This window comes from Pristiophorus japonicus, chromosome 1, assembly GCF_044704955.1.
Source record: "Pristiophorus japonicus isolate sPriJap1 chromosome 1, sPriJap1.hap1, whole genome shotgun sequence".
Classification (NCBI taxonomy): domain Eukaryota; kingdom Metazoa; phylum Chordata; class Chondrichthyes; family Pristiophoridae; genus Pristiophorus; species Pristiophorus japonicus.
Genome location: NC_091977.1, coordinates 150,787,806 through 150,810,890, shown reverse-complemented (window position 1 = coordinate 150,810,890; position 23,085 = coordinate 150,787,806). Strand labels below are relative to the sequence as shown.

At 47.6% G+C, this 23,085-nt stretch overlaps 1 protein-coding gene across 1 annotated transcript in view; it reads right to left on the bottom strand.

Moving 5' to 3' along the window:
- The window catches only part of epb41l4a (erythrocyte membrane protein band 4.1 like 4A), a 524,857-nt gene that overhangs the window by 104,594 nt on the left and 397,178 nt on the right, over nt 1-23,085 (bottom strand). Inside the window, exons 16-17 of the mRNA XM_070864703.1 lie at nt 22,884-22,997; nt 7,827-7,877 (exon numbers count right to left, since the gene is read on the bottom strand). Of these exons, the coding sequence (XP_070720804.1) occupies nt 7,827-7,877; nt 22,884-22,997 (165 nt within the window). The remainder of the gene's footprint in view (nt 1-7,826; nt 7,878-22,883; nt 22,998-23,085) is intronic.

Here is a 23,085-nt window from a genome sequence, read left to right as displayed (position 1 = left end):
TAATGGCCCGAGGGGGCATTAATGGGACCGTAAGAGGTTACTGACCGGGAGTGCAGCTTTTAGCGCCCCGACCGAAAATTCAGTAGAGGTTCACCGGGGGCGCAAACCAGTAGTGTCTGGCTGCTGATGATCAGTGTGATCCTGACGTCAGTCCTGGTGCAACGCCCACGCTTGTACCCCAGTCGGAAAATTAGGTACGGCCACCTCATTTAACAGACGTCAAGAAAAACGTCTGGAAAAACAGTCGGTATCGGCTTGCAGAGTCGTTAACTAGCGGCTACTTAAAGGGATGCGCAAGTGCTTCCCTCGGAGGTCACATTCAGTGCAACGTTTACACACAGCATGGTGGTGAGCCTCCGAGTTTGCAGTGGGAAACAGACATACCAATTCAGCTCGAGAGAAACTTATTTCTAAAACTTTAATGGGGGCATTACTTGTTCGCCAGCGTCGCATTCAACATGTTCTAGCAAGGCGTCGTGAAGTTAGAAAGGCTGTTGGCCATGACGGTGGCCGAAAGATGAGAGCACCTAGACGTTGGGGCAGGAAGCCTTAACCCCCACAGCTTTAACAGCAGCAACGCTCAAACCTGGACCTGTCCGAGGAGCAGTGTGTCAGAAGCTAGTCGAGCTGCGCTTCTCAAAGGAGGTCATTGCAGAGATATGCCATCTCCTGCAGGAAGACCTGCAGCCTCACATCGGCACCACGACTGCGCTGCCCGTTGCAGTGAAAGTCACGGTGGCACTCACCTTTTGTGCCTCCGGTTCCTTCCAGGCTACATCAGGGGACATATGCAGCGTCTCACAATTCGCAGCACATCGCTGCATCCGTGACGTCACACAGGCTCTCTACACACGCAGAACGGACATCATTACTTTCCCGATAACCAGGGAGAAATAGAATGAGCGTGCATGTGGGTTTACCAGGATAGCGGGCTTCCTGAGGGTGCAAGGAGCAATTGACTGCATGCACGTGACCTTGCAAGCACCATTCCAAAATGCAGAGGTCTTCAGAAACAGACAGGGATACCACTCCCTAAATGTGCAACTGGTGCGACCACACGTAGCACATCCTGGCAGTCAATGCTCACCACTGCAAGGCCGAGGCTGGCTGCTCGGGGACAAGGGATACGGCCTGGCCACCTGGCTAATGACCCCCTCCGCAACCCACCACAGAGCCGGAGGAACGCTACAATGAGAGCCATGCTGCCACTCGTAACATTGTAAAGCAGACTATAGGGGTCCTGAAGCAGTTATTCCAAGGCCTGGATCGCTCTGGAGGCAGCCTTCAATATTCTCCTCAACAGGTCTCACTATTCATTGTCATGTGCTGCATCCTGCACAACTTGGCCAACATGAAGTGTCAGGCCTTGCCAGTGGGGATCACAGGTCCACCTCAGGAGAATAAGGAGGGGGAGGAGAAGGAAGAACAGGAGCCTGCCGATGCCCCGAATGTCAAGCAAGATGACGATGACCAGCAGCAGCGACAGAGGAATGTTGGCGGCGGCAAGGCTATTCGACAGCGGCTCAGAATGGAGTGCTTCGCTTAAATGGAGGGAACTGAGGGATGCAGCTAATAATGACCGCGCATTGTGCCACGATAAGGCCACAACTCCATAACAAGTGAACAGTCATACGGTAGAGGCTGATGGAAACGGTCAAACTTACATTTCAATTGCACATCCCTCCAGCAACCCCATCCCCTCAAATTAAACAAAATGGAGTACCCTCCCCTTCAAATTATACAACAAAGAAACATTAGGCCTTGGCCATATTAATTAAAACCCTACCCCCTTTTGAAAAACAAAATGGAGCACCTGCCCCTTCAAATAATACAACATATGAATAACATATCCACCATGATGTAACTGGGGCCCATGGGGACACCTTTAATCAGTGTGTTTTCTGTTGGCATTTTCCAACCCTCTGCCTCACCCCCTCCCTTGCCTACTGTTCCTCCTCAATGGTTCCTCAGTGCCTGCAGCAAGGCTGCTTGAGGGATGCTGTATCTCTGAGGAATGCAGGTTAGATGGCCCACGAGGATGCCCTCGATCAGCTGTGGGCATAGACGTCCCGACTGCTGACTGCACCGCCTCAGGATGGCAGGCAGCAGTGTGGGATGGCTGGGGTGCAGGCCGTGTCAGCTGCAGAGGTGGACTGGCATTGGCAGGAGCCGGAATGCTGTCATCGTGAGGAAGGACAGCACCTTCCATTTCCAGCGGCTAACTGTCACTCCTTCGGGACGGTGCCAGAGCATCAGGAGCAATATATGCCCCCACAGATTGCTGACCTGCTGCAGCACCGTGTGTTCCCCATCCGACTGTGGAGAAAACAGAGAGGATAGCGGCAGACATAGCTTGCATTGCAGCACTCTCGAGACTGAATAAATACAGAGAGCGCCTGAAACGCTGCAGTCTGCGCTTGAACCGCTGCAGTTAGAGATTGCATGCCAGCAACCACGACATCACGAAGACCTTGCATGGCTTTGGCCTGTGATATCATGGCTGCAGCCATATCAATCATGACACGTGCTATCACCTCTGGGACCCCACTGTCGCTCGTTGAGGCCGTTTGCTGATCTAGACAGACAAGGATGGTGTCAGTGGACTGCTGACAGGTGCAGCCCATACTAGAGGCAGCATTCATCACACTTACATCAAGTGCAGCCACAATCCCCAATGCACCCATCATCTCACGGTGCTTCTGCGATGACTCCCTGTTGAGATCCTCCTAATCGAGGTCCTCATTTGCCTGACTCTTAGCAGGACTCCTGGGCCGACTTACACTCCGGAAAGCTGGCCCCCGAGCATCCCCTTGCGCTGGGTCCAGGAGCGCCAGCATCTGGGAAGTCCTGAAAGTTGCTGGTGTCCTCCACCGAGCTGGTGTCCCCACTCGCGGGCACTGGGGTTAGGTCCCAGTCGGTGGCCATGCACTTCCCGACATCCTTCTTATCCTCACCCACGTGTGAGGATGCTGGCGGACGGGCAGCTGCGGCACATTTGGTTCATCATCTGTAAGCACAAAGCAACACAAGTGTGGGTAGCAATTGGGGAGGGGGCAGGAAGGCAAGAATTAGAAGACATCGTGAGTTTGCAGATACATTTTATAAGGCGTGTGATATGAACGGTTAGAGGGATCACAGAAAATGGACATCTTATTCACAAACCATCAGTGTCTTGCGGGGGCTCTGCCTGTCTGACCGCCACTGCTCCGACTGCTGGGCCCATGAGGGCAGACACTCGCTCCTCAATGGCGTTGAGGTCCTGGAGGTCTGGCTCCCCTCCTGTTCTTGCCTGTTGTGGGTGAGCTTGGCCTGCAATGAGCAAAACAAGATGTTGCCTTTGGGTCTGTAACTACTGGTGTGCAACATCTGTCTGTAGTAAGTGAGTCGCTACTGATGTCGCGAGGTGGGAACGTCTGCATCTTAGCCTGCGTGGCAGCTCAAAGTGGATGTGTAAAAAGTGGGGTCTGAGCACAAGGAGGTACGAGTAAGTATGAGGCTGAAGGCCTGTGACCACATATGGAGAGTTAAAAGGTCTTGTTGGTGTCCTCAGGCTGAGTCGGGAGCTAGAAGGTGAGAGACATTTGGATGGACGGGGCATGACTGGGGAGGCTGTAGAGAGCATTGAGGGTGTCTGCAGCAATGAGGAGCATGGCCTGGCACACATAGCGAAGGTGTGGGCAGTGTCAAGCAGTGAGGCTCACTTGAAGGCATTGCAAGGATAAGGTAACAGGTACTCACGACCCTAGACAGGTCAGTGAATTTCTTCCGACACTGAGTCGCGGTCCTGGGCACCGTGTCGCGGGCAGAGACGTGCTGTGCTACCTCCCACCACAGCCTCCTGAACATTCTGGGGGATGGCCTTCGTCTCTCTCCAGGCAGCAGGGCATCTTGGCACCGTTACACTGCCTCAAAGGCCGCGGCTGAGAAGCGGTGCGCACGTCTTCGATCTGCCTCCGCATCCATCCTCCCTGCCTCAGGTGAGTGTGAGTCTTGAAGTGCACATGCTTATACTTGAGTTGCTGCCCCTTTAAGCGTCGGCTGTTCCCGGGGTGTGACTGGGAGTTCTGTGCATGCGCAATGTGTCCGTCGAATTTACTGACCAAACTTTCGTTATCGCCACTGCAGCTGTAGTGTGCATCAGCTGATTTAGCGCCCCTGTCAGCTCCTGTAGCTGTTGGTGTGCAATTCTGACAAATATCTGGGCGGAGGGCGCAAACTTTTTTAAGGCGCTAAAATTACTGCCCCAAATGAGGCGCAACCAAATTTCTCCCCCAAAGTATCTTAAAGGAAAGTGTATTCACACATGTTTAAAAAAAGTCATTGAAATGGAAAGTGATTAAAATACTAATACAATAAGCTCTGCAATTGTTGTTAGAAGTGAGGGTAGAAGGAGAGGGGAGAGGGATTTAAGGAAATGGCTGTTAGTGCAGAAAAGAACCCCTGAGTTATCTAGGATGATGCTGGAGTCCGCAGGAGAGTGAAGCCTGATGTGGATCAGCCAGATCGAGTGATGGATGGTTTTCTACAAATGCTGCTCCTCACTGGGAGTTCCTGATCAGGAAATAGGTCTTTATATTCTTGAAACCATACGATGGGCTACATAATAATGGCCCATTCAGCAGCTGAAATACTGAGTCATTTGGCATAAGTCATGAAGCTCTGATTTCACTTGGACCTAAAAAGATTAACAACAGCAGGGATTGTGTTAATACTTAATTGTCCTTTATTAGTTTCAGTGATTTCATATATTTTTAGGATTGCTGCCAATTTTAGGGACCATATTTTTTTCCCATAACAATGCTTTTAAGGGAGTAATTTAAATTCAGAAACACAGGGTGTGGTGTCCCTGCACCTTACTACAAATTCACACGAGGCATGTACTGCAGACACAGTCACTATGTGACCTTAACCTTTATTCCCAGGACCAAGGAGTGCTGATCCTGGGTGGGACCTCCCTTTTTATACCTGGAAACCCAGGTGAGGAGTGTCTCCCACAAGTTCACCCCTGTGGTCAGGGTGTGCATTTCTAGGGTATAAGTACAGTGTACAGGAGTTGCATGAAGGTTACAGTTACATGAAGATTACCATTGCATGACGGTTACATACATGACATCACCTCCCCCCTCACGTCTTTTTGTGTAAAAGGTTGTCTTTCAGGTGGTCGACGCTCTCTTGTGGAGCGCTGCAGTTGGGGCTCAGGTGGCTGAGCCTTGGCATGGGTCTCTGTCACCTGAGGTGATTCTGGCCTGTCTGGGCTGGCCGCAGGGACTGTGCATGCTGTGGATTGTCCTCATTGCTCGTCCACTGGCAGTGGTGTGGGTGACATCTCATGCTCTTCTTCAGGTTCCTCAGTGTCTATGCTGAACCTTTTCTTTACTTGGTCCAAGTGTTTGTGGCATATCTGCCCATTGTTGAGTCTGACCACTATGACGCTATTCCCCTCTTTGCCAATTACTGTGCCCTCAAGCCACTTGGGTCTCAAAGCATGGTTAAGAACAAATACCAGGTCATCCATTTCTATACACCTCCTCCTTGAGTTTCGATCATGGAACTCGGTTTGGGACTGGCACTTGCCCTCAACAATGTCTGCCAGGGCTGGGTGAATGAGGGACAGCCGCGTTTTAAGCGTGCGTTTCATGAGGAGTTCCACTGGCGGGATTCCTGTGAGCGAGTGCGGGCAAGACCTGTAGGCCAGCAGGAGGCGCGATAGGCGGTACTGAAGGGAGGGTCCTTGGATGCGTAGCATGCCCTGTTTTATGACTTGGACCGCACGTTCCGCCTGGCCATTCGCGGCCGTAGTTCGCGAAAACCGTACGCAGACTCTCCACGGTGATGGATGTCATGCACGAGTTTAATATGATGCACTCAATCCATTTCGAGTATGCATCGACAACGATCAGGAACATTTTCCCCATGAACGGGCCTGCATAGTCTACGTGAATACATGACCATGGCCTGGTGGACCAGGGCTACGGGCTGAGTGGGGCCTCCCTGGGGGAAGTACCCAGCTGGGCACACATCGTGCACCTGCGAACCCAGTGTTCCAGATTTGAGTCAATCCCCGGCCACCATACATGTGACCGGGCAATGGCCTTCATTAACACGATGCCAGGGTGCTCGCTGTGGAGTTCCCTGATGAACGCTTACTTTCCTTTCTGGGGCATGACTACTTGGCTGCCCCATAACAGGTAGTCGGCTTGGATGGAGAGCTCATCCATCCCTCTCTGAAATGGTCTAACCTCCTCGGGGGCGCGCCCTGTGTGCGGGTGCCCAATCCCCAGTCAGAACACATTTCTTTATCATGGATAGGAGAGGGTCTCTGTTGGTCCAGAGTTTGATCTGGCGGGCTGTGATGGGGGAGCCTGCTGTATCAAAAGCCTCAATGGCCATGACCATCTCAGCGCTTTGCTCCGACGCCCCCTCAGTGGTGATCAGTGGGAGCCTGCTGAGCGCATCAGTGCAATATTCGGTGCCTGGCCGGTGCCGGATGGTGTAGCCATACACAGCCAGCGTGAGAGCCCATCGCTGTATGCGAGCTGACACATTGGCATTGACAGCCTTGCTGTCGGACAACAGGGATGTTAACGGCTTGTGGTCCGTTTCTAGCTCGAACTGTCTACCGAAAAGGTACTGGTGCATCTTTTTCACACCGTAAACACAAGCGAGTGCTTCCTTTTCAACCATGACGTATCCACGCTCTGCCTGAGAGAGTGACCTGGAGGCATAAGCCACCGGTTGGAATCAGCCATCATCATTACCCTGATGACTATTGCCCTCAATGAAGAAATCCCTCACGTCTCCTCTCTGCATGCGTCTGTGAACTTACAGAGACTGGCCAAGCGCCGCAGGTCCGCAACAAAGTCCGAGATGTTTTGTCCCTCCCGATGCCGGTGTGGGTAGAACCGGTGCCGGGCCATGTATACGCTACTCGCCGGCTTGAGATGCTCACTGATCAGCTGGCTGAGCTCTTCAAAGGACTTGTCCACTGGCTTTTGGGGTGCGAGCAGGTCTTTCATCAGCGCATACGTCTGTGGTCCGCAGCTGGTCAGTAGATGCGCCCTCCGCTTGTCAGCTGCTGCCGCTCCTAGCCAGTCCTTCGTGACAAAGCTCTGCTGGAGTCTCTCCACGAAGTCGTCCCAGTCCTCACCCACACAGTAATGTTCCTCTGTGCTACCGGTGGCCATCCTCGTGGTTCGGTGATTCCCATTTCTCGTCGCCAAATGTGGTGTCCCTACACCTTACTGCAAATTCACATGAGGCATGAAAAGCAGGCACATGACCTTAACCTTTATTCCCAGGACTAAGGAGTGCTGACCCTGGGTGGGACCTCCCCTTTTATACCTGGAAACCCAGGTGAGGAGTGTCTCCCACAAGTTGGCCCCCTGTGGTCAGGGTGTGCATTTCTAGGGTATAAGTAGTGTACAGGAGTTGCATGAAGGTTACATACATGACACAGGGGATCAACAGCCTGGTGTATGGGACAAGGAAAGTTGCCTAATTCTAATTTCAAATTAGTACAACAGCAAAACAAGAAACAGAATGCTGCAGTTTTGAGCGTTCATTTTAAAAGAATAACTTTAAAGATCAGACTTGGAAATATTTTTGGTGTAACATTAAGAATTTGCACATTCAGTTGAAGGTTGAGATTGCCACAACTGTAGCCCACCAAAAGGAGCTCCTGCCTAACTCAGTGTAACAATTTTTAAAGTTTTTTTTGTTCTTAGAAAATTTAAGGAAACACAAACAAACAATCACAAGCAAATCAGCAATGTCATTACATTGTGCATTTTCTGGCAGTTATCTGGCCACTTTTTAAAATAACATACCTTCTCTTTTGTTGCTTTGAATCCATGTCCTCTCCATTGTTTTGGCTCTTCCTGGTTGGGTCATATAAGTTAAAATTAAATTACATCTGTTTTTTTCTTTCTACATCAAACAACTGCAGCCAACAAAGATTTATCATCAAGGGAGCTGTACTCATTCATTTTTCTGAATAAGGGTTTATATATACAGAAATGTGGGCCTGCCTATAACTGGGGTTGTTCTCCTTAGTGCAGAGAAAGTTAAGAGGATATTTAATAGAGGGGTTCAAAATCATGAGGGGTTTTGATAAAAGTAAATAAGAAGAAACTGTATTCAGTGTCAGAAGAGTCGATAACCAGAGGACACAGACTTAAGGTAATTGGCAAAAGAACCAGAGGTGACATGAGGATTTTTTTTATAATACAATGAGTTATGATGATCTGGAATGCACTGCCTGAAAGGGTGGTGGAAGCAGTTTCAATAATAACTTTCAAAGGGGAATTGGACAAATGCTTGAAGTGGAAAAAATTGCAGGGCTATGGGGAAACAGCAGAAGAGCAGGACTAAAAACAGAAAATGTTGGAAATCTCAGCGGGTCAGGCAGCATCTGTGGAGAGAAAAACAGAATTAACGTTTCAGGCCGACGACCCTTCATCACAACTGGCGAATGTTCAAAAAGAACACATTCTTCAGAAACACTGAAAGGGGGAGGGGAAGAAAGAACAAAAGGGAAGGTCTGTGATAGGGTGGAAGGCAGGAGAGATTAGAGAGACAAAAGGGATGATGGGCCGAGTTGAAATGGTAATGAGAGAAGTTAGAAAAAGATTTGTCTAGATAGGGGGTGAATGTCGGAATAATGACCAGCTGCCATTGGAGACAAAGAGAAGAAAAAAACATAAGATGGGTGGGGGGTGGGGGGGCAGAGGTGGGAGCCAAAAATGGGCACAGGTCATGCTCTGAAATTGTTGAACTCGATGTTGAGTCCAGAAGGCTGTAAAGTGCCTAAACGAAAGATGCGGTGCTGTTCTTCAAGCTTGCGTTGAGCTTCATTGCAACAATGCTGGAGTCCGAGGATGGAGATATCAGAGTGGGAGTGGAGTGGAGAATTAAAGTGACAGGCGACCGGAAGCTCAGGGGCACACTTATGGACTGAACGAAGGTGTTTCGCAAAGCGGTCACCCAATCTGCGCTTGGCCTCCCCAATGTAGAGGAGTGATAGAGAATTCAAACAGGCTGCATTTAGACAAGCTGTGAAAATTCACAGACAAGTCAGAGATGCTACGTGAGTGGTAGCATGTTGCATTAAGTCATCAATCAACTTGACATTTTAGGACCCTTGGGTAGCGAGCCAATTAAAAGGTTAAAAGACTATTAATTGAGCCAATAAGGTCAAAGAAGGCGAGTTCTTTTCTGTAAGTTGATCCAGGTATAAGTACAGCCATTATGACCATGTGGTCTCAGAAGGACAAAGACCTGGCTTGAAGCCAGAAGCTTGTTGCTGTCTGCCAGAAATAAAGTTAGATTAAAACTACAATCGGAGTTCGGATTTCATTGGAAATTAAGAGATCTAACAATTTTGGCGTCACGAACACGATCGCTGAGGAAAGAAACTAAATTTTGGACATCGGACCTACATACTGAGGTAAGGACTCCTCTTTATAAAAAGTCCTCGGTCAAAAGTCTAAATTCGCCTCTCCTTCTACGCGATTCCGAAAGCCTCCGGTTTGCGAACCCTCCGGTTGGTAGTCGGCTCGAGGTCCCATAGACATCTAAACTTTGGCGGTGTGTTAGTTAATTAATCACCGACCTATTGATCGGCTGGAAAGCCGACGACTCGAGACCCCAGTAAAGAAATCAGTATTATGGCAGCAAGAGATAAGAGCAAAGAATTGCCTACAACTGTTAAAGGTGGGCAGGCACTACCTGAAGTTTCGCTAGATTTAATTCTCGAACAGTTGAAAGAATACATAGAGCAACAATTCAATTTATCTAAAACCTATGTTAAGATCGAACAAAAGTACGGAAGCTCCAAAGGACAATGGTCCTTGGAAGAGATTAAAAAGGTCTGGGGAAAAACGACCCGTATGAAAAATAAAGAGCGAACTAGATGGTCCCTAGCGGTTATGGGAAAGATCCGAAACTGGAATGAAATTATAATGCGTTCCCAACATGATCGGGAACTGACCAGTACAAAGGATCAATTGCAAGCTGTTTGTGCACAGCTGGGACAGAAAAAGCTTGAACTTGAAAAGCTGGAAGCGGAAGTTAAAGATCTTAAAGGTGAAATTAAAGAATGGAAAAAATCATGAGGTCAAGAGACAGTAATAGGAAAAGGAAAATGTATCGGTCAATTCCCAGGGTACCCATGTTTGGATAAATTAAAAGCGCAAACCCGAAGACACGACCGAGGAATAGATACGGATTCTGAATCCTCCGACGATACAGGGTCGGAGAATGAAGAATTAGGGGTGTGCTTTGCCCCGTTTAAAAAAAGACGAGTTGTAGTCAAATCAGAAGAGACTGCGGATGAGGGCGGAACCAAAAAAACAAAGAAAAGGCTGTATAAAAAATACTTAGTTCATGATCCGGCAGACCCAGAGAAAATTGATAAATGGTCCAAGGAATTGCCCGATCCAAAGAAAGGGGGAGTGAAAACGTGGGACCAATTGGACCGCTTAAGAAATATATATCAACTTCATCCCTGGGACGGAGTGCAAATTTTGACCATAATGGTGCCAAAAACACAGGGAAGAAGATTGCACGACAAGGTAGAAGAAGCTTTGGGGCAGGATGAGCAAGAATTAGACACAGGATGGGAGGCGATTAAACACTGGCTGCAAGCCTTCAGTCCAGCTAAGACAGACTGGGAGAAAATTGCAGCCTGCTAACAGAAAGGAACAGAGGAGGTCCTGGAGTATGACAAGCGGTTTAGATGCACGTGGCTCGAACATTCGGGTATGAATAATACAGATGAGGAAATGGATGAACAAGTGTTTGGACCCCTGAAATCAGCTTTCGTGGCAGGTCTAAAGCCAGAACTGTCCAAAATGCTTAAGGTAGTGTTATCGGACTGGGAAGGTAGAGGAATTACCTTTGCAGCATTGGTGGATCGATGTAACCAATTAGATCGGGATATGGGAGCTAAAGTCCGAGCTGTACAGGCTACGGGATGAAAATGCCAGGATTCCGATAAACAGTTATTCGGAAAATTACCCGGAAAATGTCATTATTGTGAGAAAGAAGGTCACTGGGCCAAGACGTGCAGGGCAAAGCAGCAAGGTCGTGGCCGGGGAAGAGAACGCAGCCAGGGATACAATTCAGCCAACAAACCAGGCTTGTCACAAGATAACGACCTCATAGAAGCATTTAAGCGACTGACAATACAACAACAGAAGGAGTTACTTGGGATAGCAAAAAACGGTTAGAGCCCACCCTGCCCCCCCCTCCTCACACTAATACAACAGAGGGGAGATGGGCTATATATAACTGTGAGGGTGGGCGATAAGGATGTGGACTGTCTTTTAGACACAGAGGTGGAATTAACATGCTTACCCCTACAATATGGAGACTTTTTGTCGTTGGATGGTAGGGCACGTACAGCCTATGGAGTTGGGGGCCATAAAATGGAAATTAAAAGGACAACACCGGTACTTATAGGGCTGGGTCCACATGAACTAACCACGCTGGTCTGGATAGGCCCAGTAGATCAACCCCTTTTGGGAATGGACGTTCTAATCCAAATAGATTCATCGTTGCATTTCGAGGATGGTCGGGTGACATGGTCAATTAGAACTTTGAAGAAAGAAGAATTGAAGGAACACCCGATATGGGCTAAAGATAAGAACGATTGTGGCCTACTCCAGATGGAGCCTGCGTCATTTACTGGGACCAAGCCTCCATGCACTAAACAGTATCCCATCAGTCCAACTGCCATCGCAGAAATCTTACCGGTTATTCAGCAATTGGAGAAACAAGGGGTGCTTATTAAAACGCATAGCTCCTCTAATAGCCCCGTGTGGCCGGTACAGAAATCTAATGAGACTTGGCGTTTGACTGTCGATTATAGGAAAGCTAACCAGTGTATTGATCAAAAAGCTCCTTTGGTCGCAGATCCCTCCACCATTTTTAATGCCCTCAAACCAGAACATAAATATTTCTCGATTATAGATATGGCCAACGGATTTTGGTTGGTGCCTCTGGCACCGGAGGTTCGACAGTGGTTTGCTTTCACGGTCCAAGGACAACAGTATACTTGGACCCGGTTACCGCAGGGTTTCCACAACAGCCCTACGGTATTCCACATGGCTTTACAAAGCCATTTGTGAGAATTACCTCCCCTGTCATCCACAGTCATCCAATATGTAGACGATATCTTGCTAGCTTCAAACACGGAGGAACAGCATGAACAAGATTTACGAGCTTTGCTGGACCACCTTCAGCTGAAAGGACATAAAGCCAGCATCGACAAAGCACAAATATCCCAAGAAGAGGTTGTATACCTGGGACAAAAGATTTCACAAGGAAAGAGAGAACTTACCCAGGATCGAACTGCAGCCATTCGGGCTGCTAAAAAACCACTATTCAGGAACTAAGGTCTTTTTTGGGATTGTGCAACTTTAACAGAAATTGGATTGACTCCTTCACAGAGCTTGCTCAGCCATTGAATGATATTTTAAAGGGGAAACGTGCCTCTAAAGAAGCCATCACCCTCACTAAGGAACATCAAGAGGCCTTCCTGAGTTTGAAAAAGGCATTGTGTTCGGCACCGGCTCTGGGGATCCCCGACAGTGGTAAGCCATTTACCCTGTTTGTCCATGAGAAAGAAGGATATATGACAGCTATACTGACACAAGAACATGGGGATCGGCAAATACCTATTGGCTATTATTCGGCAAACCTGGATGCGGTAGCCTTCGGATGGGGAAGTTGCCTAAGGGCTATGGAAGCTACATTCGACTGGTAATGATCACTGCGGGTCTAGTCCTCGACCAAAAGCTGATTGTCAAGTGTCCCCACACCGTACATGCTTAGCTGTCTATGAATAGAATGTCTCAGGTGACGGCAGCTAGATGGACCCGCTGGACAGCAGTTTTGGAAGCTCCTAACCTCCATATCGTCCGGGCCAGCCCGGTTAATCCCGCAACTATGCTCCCGATGTCAGAATCAAGGGAGCAAGAGGGGGGAGAATGTGAAGAGCATGACTGCGTGGAGATTTTAAAAGAAACAGAAGAACCACAGCCAATCACACTGCAAAGGTCTTGTGTAAGGATTACATTCCCTGATGGGGAGTCCCGAGTAGCATTGACTCAGATCAGGGAACACATTTCACAGGTGCTGTCTGCCAAGTAGTCAGTACGTTAAATGGGATTTACACTGTCCTTATCATCCACAATCATCAGGATAAGTAGAACAAATGAATCGAACTCTGAAACAACGGCTTGCCAAATATCACCAAGAAGGAACACCATGGCCCCAGGCACTACCAATAGTGCTATGTAGCATTAGGGCAACCCCGAACAGAACTACAGGTCTAAGCCCATTTGAAATTATAACAGGAAGACCCATGTCGCTGCCAGGAACTATCGATTTACAGAAAGCTGATGTTCACTTAATGAGTGACTTTGTTATCATACTGTCAGAACTTAACCAATGCTATTAGTTCTGTTTCCCGACAGGTATCGGCAGCTTGGGGTAATCCACCCGAAGGAGGACACATCATCCCGGGAGTCTGGGTGTATGTGAAAAAGTTGCATAAAGAACCTTTGGGTGCCAAGTGGGAGGGACCTTATCAAGTGTTATTGACCACCCAGGCAGCTGTTAAAGTCCAAGGAAAGAAAGCCTGGATCCACGTTTCACACGTTAAACGAGCACCCGTAACTGAAGCTGAAATATAATAAGTACAATTACATTTTGCGAAAATGTATAAATTTACTGTATTACTGACTGTAGGTCTTCTAGGCATAGGCCTACTTCTTACTAGCCGATCCTCTGTACCAAAGGGAAATAGTAGGGTAGCAAGGGAATTACTTGTAAATACCTTTTTATATATGTCATACTTTTATGCCAAACAAGGTAACATTTCTAGTTGTTGGGTGTGTGCGCACATTCCTATTCACTCAAAGGGAGGGATTCCCTTGAGGCCAGTTCCCTTGAATATCTCGGTAATGGCTGAGTGGATAATTAATCAAAACAAAACAGGCAATGCGTGTCAGGATACGGAAATCTGGGCACGTAAATGGAAGTCAGCAGGTTACAATCTGACTACCTTTGAAGGGGGATACCAACCGTGCTACAATAATTCCAAACGGCCCCCATTTTTTGTGATCACTAATACAACGGGGGTAGGAAGACCGGGATATCGGTCTGTCTGATTAGAAACATCAAAGGAGGCCAAAATATGGGGTACAGTAACTGCTCCCGGAATTATAATATAATCAAGCCACGGAACCGTCTAAACTGGGCCGATGTAGGAATTCTTAATGTAACGGGGATTCTGAATAAAACAGATGGAAAAACCTGGACAGGCCCCAGAGTGTTGCTGACAAAGAAACAGCTAACATTCATTGCATATAATGGCACCTATTGGGTGTGTGGCCACAAGGTCTACCCTTGGTTGCCCCAGAATTGGACGGGATCCTGCTATTTAGCCTACATTGTGCCATATATGTATCATATAAAGTCACTGTCGGAACATTTACACCGTCCTAAGAGAGCTATCACAGAAACAGAGAGGTTCTTTGCCATTCTGATTCCCAGGTATGGGACCGCCAGACTGGCAAGGGAATCCATTAACATGGCATCCGTTGTGGAACAGGTAGCCAATAATACCTCAGAGGCCCTAGTTAAAATCAATGCAGAAATGGTAGCAATCTACACAGTAGCCCTACAGAATAGACTGGCCCTTGATTACATCCTGGCTGAAAAGGGAGGTACTTGCACCCTACTCGGAACTGAGTGTTGCCCATATATCCCAGATAGCTCCGAAGAAATTACCCACTTAGCGGAGCATATCCAAAAGGAGGTGGAAAAACTTAAGCAACCCCCATCATTCACTTTGTGGAGTGGAGCCACTGAATGGCTAGTTTCAATAGGAACTTCATTGGTGGAAGGTTTAATTCTATTTGTTGTAATTGTTTTACTTTTATATTGTTTGTTTATGTTGATTAAATGTTGTTGCGACCAGGCGGCTGTAGCTGCTGTCCCGCATGTGAGACATCTTGCAGGTCCCAGCAGACCGTCTGTATATGGCACAGGGGTATGTTATGCTTAAGGGAAGGTTGTTTACTGGTTGAACTAAGATATTGATTTGGATTAAATTGGAATAAGGTTAATTAACCTACTAAAACCAGACTTCCATTGTGGCCACGATGGAACTCGGGTTGGTGTAAATTTGTGTGGAAGCTACTAGTCCGGACATGTGGCGAAACACATCAACAAATTTTAGAAGGAAACTATATTAACATGTATGAAATTATTTTGTAGAATGTTTAACCAGTGATACCTGATGTTTTATGATTCAGTTTGTGAAAGAATCAAAGGGGGGATTGATAGAGAATTCAAACAGGCTGCATTTAGACAGGCTGTGAAAATTCACAGACAACAAGTCAGCGATGCTACGTGAGTGGTAGCATGTTGCATTGAGTCATCAATCAACTTGACATTTTAGGACCCTTGGGTAGCGAGCCAATTAAAAGGTTAAAAGACTATTAATTGAGCCAATAAGGTCAAAGAAGGCGAGTTCTTTTCTGTAAATTGATCCAGGTATAAGTACAGCCATTTTGACCATGTGGTCGCAGAAGGACAAAGGCCTGGCTTAAAGCCAGAAGCTTGTTGCTGTCTGCCAGAAATAAAGTTACATTAAAACTACAATCGGAGTTTGTATTTCATTGGAAATTAAGAGATCTAACAGGAGACTACATCGTGAGCAATGAATACAATATACTAAATTGAAAAAAGTACAAGTAAATTGCTGTTTCACCTGAATGGGGCCCTGGATAGTGAGAAGGGAGGAGGTAAAAGGGCAGGTGTGGCATCTCCTGAGCTTGCATGGAAAGATTCCACAGGAAGGGGAGGGAGTGCTGGGGGTGACTGCGGAATGGATCAGAGTGTTGAGAAGAGAGCGGTCCCTTCGGAATGCTGAGAGGTGAAGATGTGATTGGTGGTGGGATCACGCTGGAGGGGGCAGAAATGGCGGAGAATGATCCGTTGAACGTGAAGGCTGGTGGGGTGAAAGGTGAGGACAAGGGGGACCCTGTCGTGGTTCTGAGAGGGAGGGGAAGGGGTGAGAGCAGAGGTGCGAAAAATAGAACGGACACGGTCGAAGGCCATGTTAAGCAAGGCGGAGGGGAATCCTCAGTTGAGGAAAAAGGAAAACATGTCAGGGGCACAGTGTGAAAGGTGGCGTCGTCAGAGCAGATGTGACGGAGAAGGAGAAACTGGGAGAATGGAATGAAGTCCTTACAGGATGCGAGGTGAGAGGAAGTGTAGTCCAGTTAGCTGTGGGCGTCAGTGGGCTTATAGAGGATACTGGTCGAAAGCCTATTCCCAGAAATGGAGACAGAGAAGTCGAGGAAGGGAAGGGAAGAGTCGGAGATGGACCATGTGAAGGTGAGGGAAGGGTGGAAATTGGATGCAAAGTGAATGAAATTTTCTGGTTCAGGGCGAGGGAAGGAAAAGGCACCAATACAGTCATCAATGTACTGGAAAAAGAGGTGCGGGAGGGGACCCAAGTAGCACTGGAACAAACATAGAAACATAGAAAATAGGTGCAGGAGTAGGCTATTCAGCCCTTCGAGCCTGCACCATCATTCAATAAGATCATGGCTGATCATTCCCTCAGTACCCCTTTCCTGCTTTCTCTCCATACCCCTCGATCCCCTTAGCCGTAAGGGCCATATCTAACTCACTCTTGAATATATCCAATGAACTGGCATCAACAACTCTCTGCGGCAGGGAATTCCACAGGTTAACAACTCTCTGAGTGAAGAAGTTTCTCCTCATCTCAGTCCTAAATGGCCTACCTCTTATCCTTAGACTATGTCCCCTGGTTCTGGACTTTCCCAACATCGGGAACATTCTTCCCGCATCTAACCTGTCCAGTCCCGTCAGAATCTTATACATTTCTTTGAGATCCCCTCTCATGCTTCAAAACTCCAGTGAATAAAGGCCCAGTTGATCCAGTCTCTCCTCATATGACAGTCCAGCCATCCTTGGAATCAGTCTGGTGAACCTTTGCTGCACTCCCTCAATAGCAAGAACGTCCTTCCTCAGATTAGGAGACCAAAACTGAACACAATATTCCAGGTGAGGCCTCACTAAGGCCCTGTACAACTGCAGTAAGACCTCCCTGCTCCTATACTCAAATCCCCTAGCTATGAAGGGCAACATACCATTTGCCTTCTTCACCACCTGCTGTACTTGTATGCCAATTTTCAATGACTGATGAACCATGACACCCAGGTCTCGTTGCACCTCCCCTTTTCCAAATCTGCCGCCATTCAGATAATATTCTGCCTTCATGTTTTTGCCCCCAAAATGGATAACCTCACATTTATCCACATTATACTGCATCTGCCATGCATTTGCCCACTCACCTAACCTGTCCAAGTCACCCTGCAGCCTCCTAGCATCATCCTCACTGCTCACACCGTCACCCAGTTAAGTGTCATCTGCAAACTTGGAGATATTACACTCAATTCCTTCTTCTAAATCGTTAATGTACATTGTAAAGAGCTAGGGTCCCAGCACTGAGCCCTGCGGCACTCTACTAGTCACTGCCTGCCATTCTGAAAAGGACCCGTTTATCCCGACTCTCTACTTCCTATCTGCCAACCAGTTCTCTATCCACATCAATACATTACCCCCAATACCATGCGCTTTGATTTTGCACACCAATCTCTTGTGCAGGACCTTGTCAAAAGCCTTTTGAAAGTCCAAATATACCACATCCACTGGTTCTCCCTTGTCCATTCTGCTAGTTACATCCTCAAAAAATTCCAGAGGATTCGTCAAGAATGATGTCCCTTTCATAAATCCATGCTGACTTGGACCGATCCTGTCACTGCTTTCCAAATGCGCTGTTATTTCATCCTTAATGATTGATTCCAACATTTTCCCCACTACTGATGTCAGGCTAACCGGTCTATAAGTACCCATTTTCTCTCTCCCTCCTTTTATAAAAAGTGGTGTTACATTAGCTACCCTCCAGTCCATAGGAACTGATCCAGTGTCGATGGACTGTTGGAAAATGATCACCAATGCATCCACTATTTCTAGGGCCACTTCTTTAAGTACTCTGGGATGCAGACTTTCAGACCCCGGGGATTTATCGGCCTTCAAGCTCATCAATTTCCCGCCTAATAAGGATATCCTTCCGTTCCTCCTTCTCACTAGAGCCACTACCTAGTACATTCGGAAGGTTATGTGTGTCTTCCTTCGTGAAGACAGAACCGAAGTATTTGTTCAATTGGTCTGCCATTTCCTTGTTCCCCATTATACATTCACCTGAATCCGACTGCAAGGGACCTACGTTTGTCTTCACTAATCTTTTTCTCTTCATATATTTATCGAAGCTTTAACAGTTAGGTTTTATGTTCCCTGCAAGCTTCCTCTCATACTCTATTTTCCCCCTCTTAATTAAACCCTTAGTCCTCCTCTGTTGAATTCTAAATTTCTCCCAGTCCTCAGGTTTGTTGCTTTTTCTAGCCAATTTATATGCTTCTTCCTTGGTTTTAACACTATCCTTAATTTCCCTTGTTAGCCACAGTTGAGCCACCTTCCCTGTTTTATTTTTACTCCAGACAGGGATGTACAATTGCTGAAGTTCATCCATGTGATCTTTAAATGTTTGCCATTGCTTATCCACCGTCAACCCTTTATGTATCCTTTGCCAGTCTATTCTAGCCAATTCACGCCTCATACCGTCAAAGTTACCTTTCCTTAAGTTCAGGACCCTAGTTTCCTAATTAACTGTATTACTCTCCATCTTAATAAAGAATTCTACCATATTATGGTCACTCTTCCCCAAGGGGCCTCGCACAACAAGATTGCTAATTAGTCCCTTCTCATACACATCACCCAGTCTAGGATGGCCAGCTCTCTAGTTGGTTCCTCGACATATTGGTCTAGAAAACCATCCCTAATACACTCCAGGAAATCCTCCTCCACCGCATTGCTACCAGTTTGGTTAGCCCAATCAATATGTAGTTTAAAGTCAGCCATGATAACTGCTGTACCTTTATTACACACATCCCTTATTTCTTGTTTGATGCTGTCCCCAACCTCACTACTACTGTTTGGTGGTCTGTACACAACTCCCACTAGCGTTTTCTGCCCTTTGGTATTCCGCAGCTCCACCAATACTGATTCAGGCTAATGTCCCTCCTTCCTAGTGCATTAATTTCCTCTTTAACCAGCAACGCCACCCCGCCTCATTTTCCTCTCTGCCTATCCTTCCTAAATGTTGGATACCCCTGGAATGTTGAGTTCCCAGCCTTGGTCACCCTGGAGTCATGTGTCCGTGATGTCAATTACATCATACCCGTTAACTGCTGTCTATGCAGTTAATTCGTCCACCTTATTCCGAATACTCCTTGCATTGAGGCACAGAGCCTTCAGGCTTGTCTTTTTAGAATTTTGCTGTAATGTGGCTGTTTTGTTTTTTGCCTTGGGTTTCTCTGCCCTCCACTTTTATTATTCTCCTTTCTATCTTTTGCTTCTGCCTCCATTTTATTTCCCTCTGTCTCTCTGCATAGGTTCCTATCCCCCTATCATGTTTGTTTAACTCCTCCCCAACAGCACTCGCAAACACTCCCCCTAGGACATTGGTTCCGGTCCTGCCCAGGTACACACCGTCCGGTTTCTACTGGTCCCACCTCCCCCAGAACCGGTTCCAATGTCCCAGGAATTTGATTCCCTCCCTTTTGCACCACTCCTCAAGCCACGTATTCATCTGAGCTATCCTGCGATTCTTACTCTGACTAGCACGTGGCACTGGTAGCAATCCTGAGATCACTACTTTTGAGGTCCAACTTTTTAATTTAGTTCCTAGCTCCCTAAATTCGTCTCAAAGGACCTCATCCCGTTTTTTACCTATATTGTTGGTACCTATATGCACCACGACAACTGGCTGTTCACCCTCCCCTTTCAGAATGTCCTGCACCCGCTCCGAGACATCCTTGACCCTTGCACCAGGGAGGCAACATACCATCCTGGAGTCTCGGTTGCGGCCGCAGAAACGCCTATCTATTTCCCTTACAATCGAATCGCCTATCACTATAACTCTCCCACTTTTTCCTGCCATCCTGTGCAGCAGAGCCACCCACGGTGCCATGAACTTGGCTGCTGCAGCTCCCCCCTGATGAGTCATCCCCCTCAACAGTACCCAAAGCGGTGTATCGGTTTTGCAGGGGGATGACCACAGGGGGCCCCTGCACTACCTTCCTTGCACTGCTCTTCCTGGTCACCCATTTACTATCTGGCTGTGTACCCTTTACCTGCGGTAAGACCAACTCACTAAACGTGATATTCACAAAGAATGTTCCACATATTCCATGAAAAGGCAGGCATAGCTAGGACCCATATGGGTTCCCAAAGCAACACCTTTAATTTGGAGAAAGTGAGTGGAGTTAAAGGAGAAGTTGTTCAATGTGGGAACAAGTTTAGCCAGGTGGAGGAGGGTAGTGGTGGATGGAGACTGGTTGGGTCTCTACTCGAGGAAGAAACGGAATGCCCTCAGGCCATCCTGGTGGGGGATGGAAGTATAGAGGGATTGGGCGTCCATAGTGAAAAGGAGACGGTTGGGACCAGGAAACTAGAAACTGTTAAAGTGACGGAAGGCGTCGGAGGAGTCGCGGATGTACTTGGGAAGAGAGTGGACAAGGGAAGAAAAAAAAGAGTTGAGATGGGAAGAAATAAGTTCTGTGGGGCAAGAACAGGCTGAAACGATGGGTCTACCAGGACAGTCCTGTTTGTGGATTGTGGGAAGGAGGTAGAAGCGGGCTGCGCAGGGTTGGGGAACTATGAGGTTGGTGGCTGTGGAGAGAAGATCTCCAGAGGAGATGAGGTCAGTGACAGTCTGGGAAATGATGGCTTGATGTTCAGTAGTGGGGCCATGGTCCAAGGGGAGGTAGGAGGTGTCAGAGAGTTGGCGATCAGCCTCTGCAAGGTAGAGTCGATTCGTCAAACAACAGCGTCACCTTTGAGAGCAGGTTTAATGACAAGGTTGGGGTTGGATCTGAGCGAGCAGAGTGCTGCAAGTTCAGAGGGAGGTAGGTTGAGCGAGTGAGGGGAGCAGAGAAATTGAGACGGCCGATGTCCCGTCGGCAGTTTGCCTCCTTCATGGTTAACATGGTCCTCGACCGATCTATTTCCCGCACCTCTGCTCTCACCCCTCCCCCTCCCTCTCAGAATGAAGACAGGGTTCCCCATGTCCTCACCTTTCACCCCACCAGCCTCCACGTTCAACGGATCATTCTCCGCTATTTCTGCCAACTTGAGCGTGATCCCTCCAGAGTACTTCTTTCAATTTAGTATACTGTATTCGCTGCTCACGATGTGCTCACCTATACATTGGGGAGACCAAGCACAGATTGGGAGACCAAGCACAGATTGGGTGACCGCTTTGCGGAACACCTCTGTTCAGTCCGTAAGTATGACCCTGAGCTTCCGGTCGCCTGTCACTTTAATTCTCCACTCCACTCCCACTCTGATATCTCCATCCTCGGACTCCTGCACTCAACGCAAGCTTGAGGAACAGCACCTCATCTTTCGTTTAGGCACTTTACAGCCTTCTGGGCTCAACATCGAGTTCAACAATTTCAGAGCATAATCTCTGCCCATCTTTGGCTCCCTTTCCCCCTTCCCCCATCTTATGTTTTTTTTCTCTTTGTCTCCAATGGGAGCTGGTTCACATTCCGCCATTCACATCCTATTCAGATTAACCTTTTTCTAACTTCTGTCATTATCATTTCAACTCGGCCCATCATCATCCCTTTTGTCTTTCTAATCTCTCCTGCCTTCCACTCTATCACAGACCTTTCCTTTCGTTCTTTCTTCCCCCTCCCCCTTTCAGTGCTTCTTAAGAATGTGTTCTTTTCGAACACTCGCCAGTTCTGACGAAGGGTCGTCAACCCGAAACGTTAACTCTGTTTTTCTCTCCACAGATGCTGCCTGATCCACTGAGATTTCCAGCATTTTCTGTTTTTATTTCAGATTCCAGCATCTGCAGTATTTTGCTTTTGTTGTAGAGGAGTAGGGCTAATTGGTTAGCTCTTATATTGCTGGCACAGGCACGATGGTCTTAATGGTCTCCTTCTGTGCTGTAACATTTTATGATTTTATAAGCAGATTCGACTCAAAGGGGGAAGATGTGGACCTGATCCTTTAACATGTTGAAAGCCCACCATTATATGTTAGGCCTGACTGCATCAACCATTTTCCATTGCTTAACATATTAATCATTATTTTATGTGGCTCTGACAAAAGGACCATAAGGTTGGTGATTACAGTTTGTCAGTAAGTGTCTGACATACGTTGGGGGAGAGACAGGCTTATGATGACCTGACCGAGAAATACAGATGGGCAAGATGAAATCATGTAACATGCACGTTGGATGTGTCCAGGCAGGGGGTTGGCCGGCGAAGATGGGGGAGGGGCATGGGTGGGCAGCAGGTCGTGGGGATGTTAGGTATTGTTCAGAACTGCAACAGAATCAACTACAGGTTGAACTTCCCTAACCGGAACCCTTGGGGTCTGGCCTGTTCTGAATAAGGGATTTTTCTGAATGAGGGGTGGTCACGTTAAATTGGATGGTACAGGTACTGAGCAAGGAGATATCAGGGCTGGCTGGTTTGGGGCTGGGAGTGCGGCAGAAAGATCATGGAGGGCGGGGGCGATGGATCGTGGGGTCAGGCCAGTGACTGCGGGAGTTGGCAACGAGGAAGGACTTCAATTTGTTCATGTCGGAGTTGTGCGCATGCGCCACCCGGTGGCCGGGAATGGTTCTGGACGAGGGGTGGTTCCGGATAAGGGAGTTCTGAATAAGAGAGGTTCAACCTCTACTTAAAAAAAATAATTCCTACCATCGTCTCCCAGGCTGACCCGACTCATTGTCACTTCCACCAGAAGGAGTTCGCCGTTTAGGATGAGGGAATTTTGGTGATTTGTTGCGTTCATTTGGAGAAATATACAATCCACTGAAAAAAGACAATTCAGTACATGACTAGATAATCAGACTTAATATTAAAAGCTGCATTCAATATTTTGGTAACTATAGCAATTCAT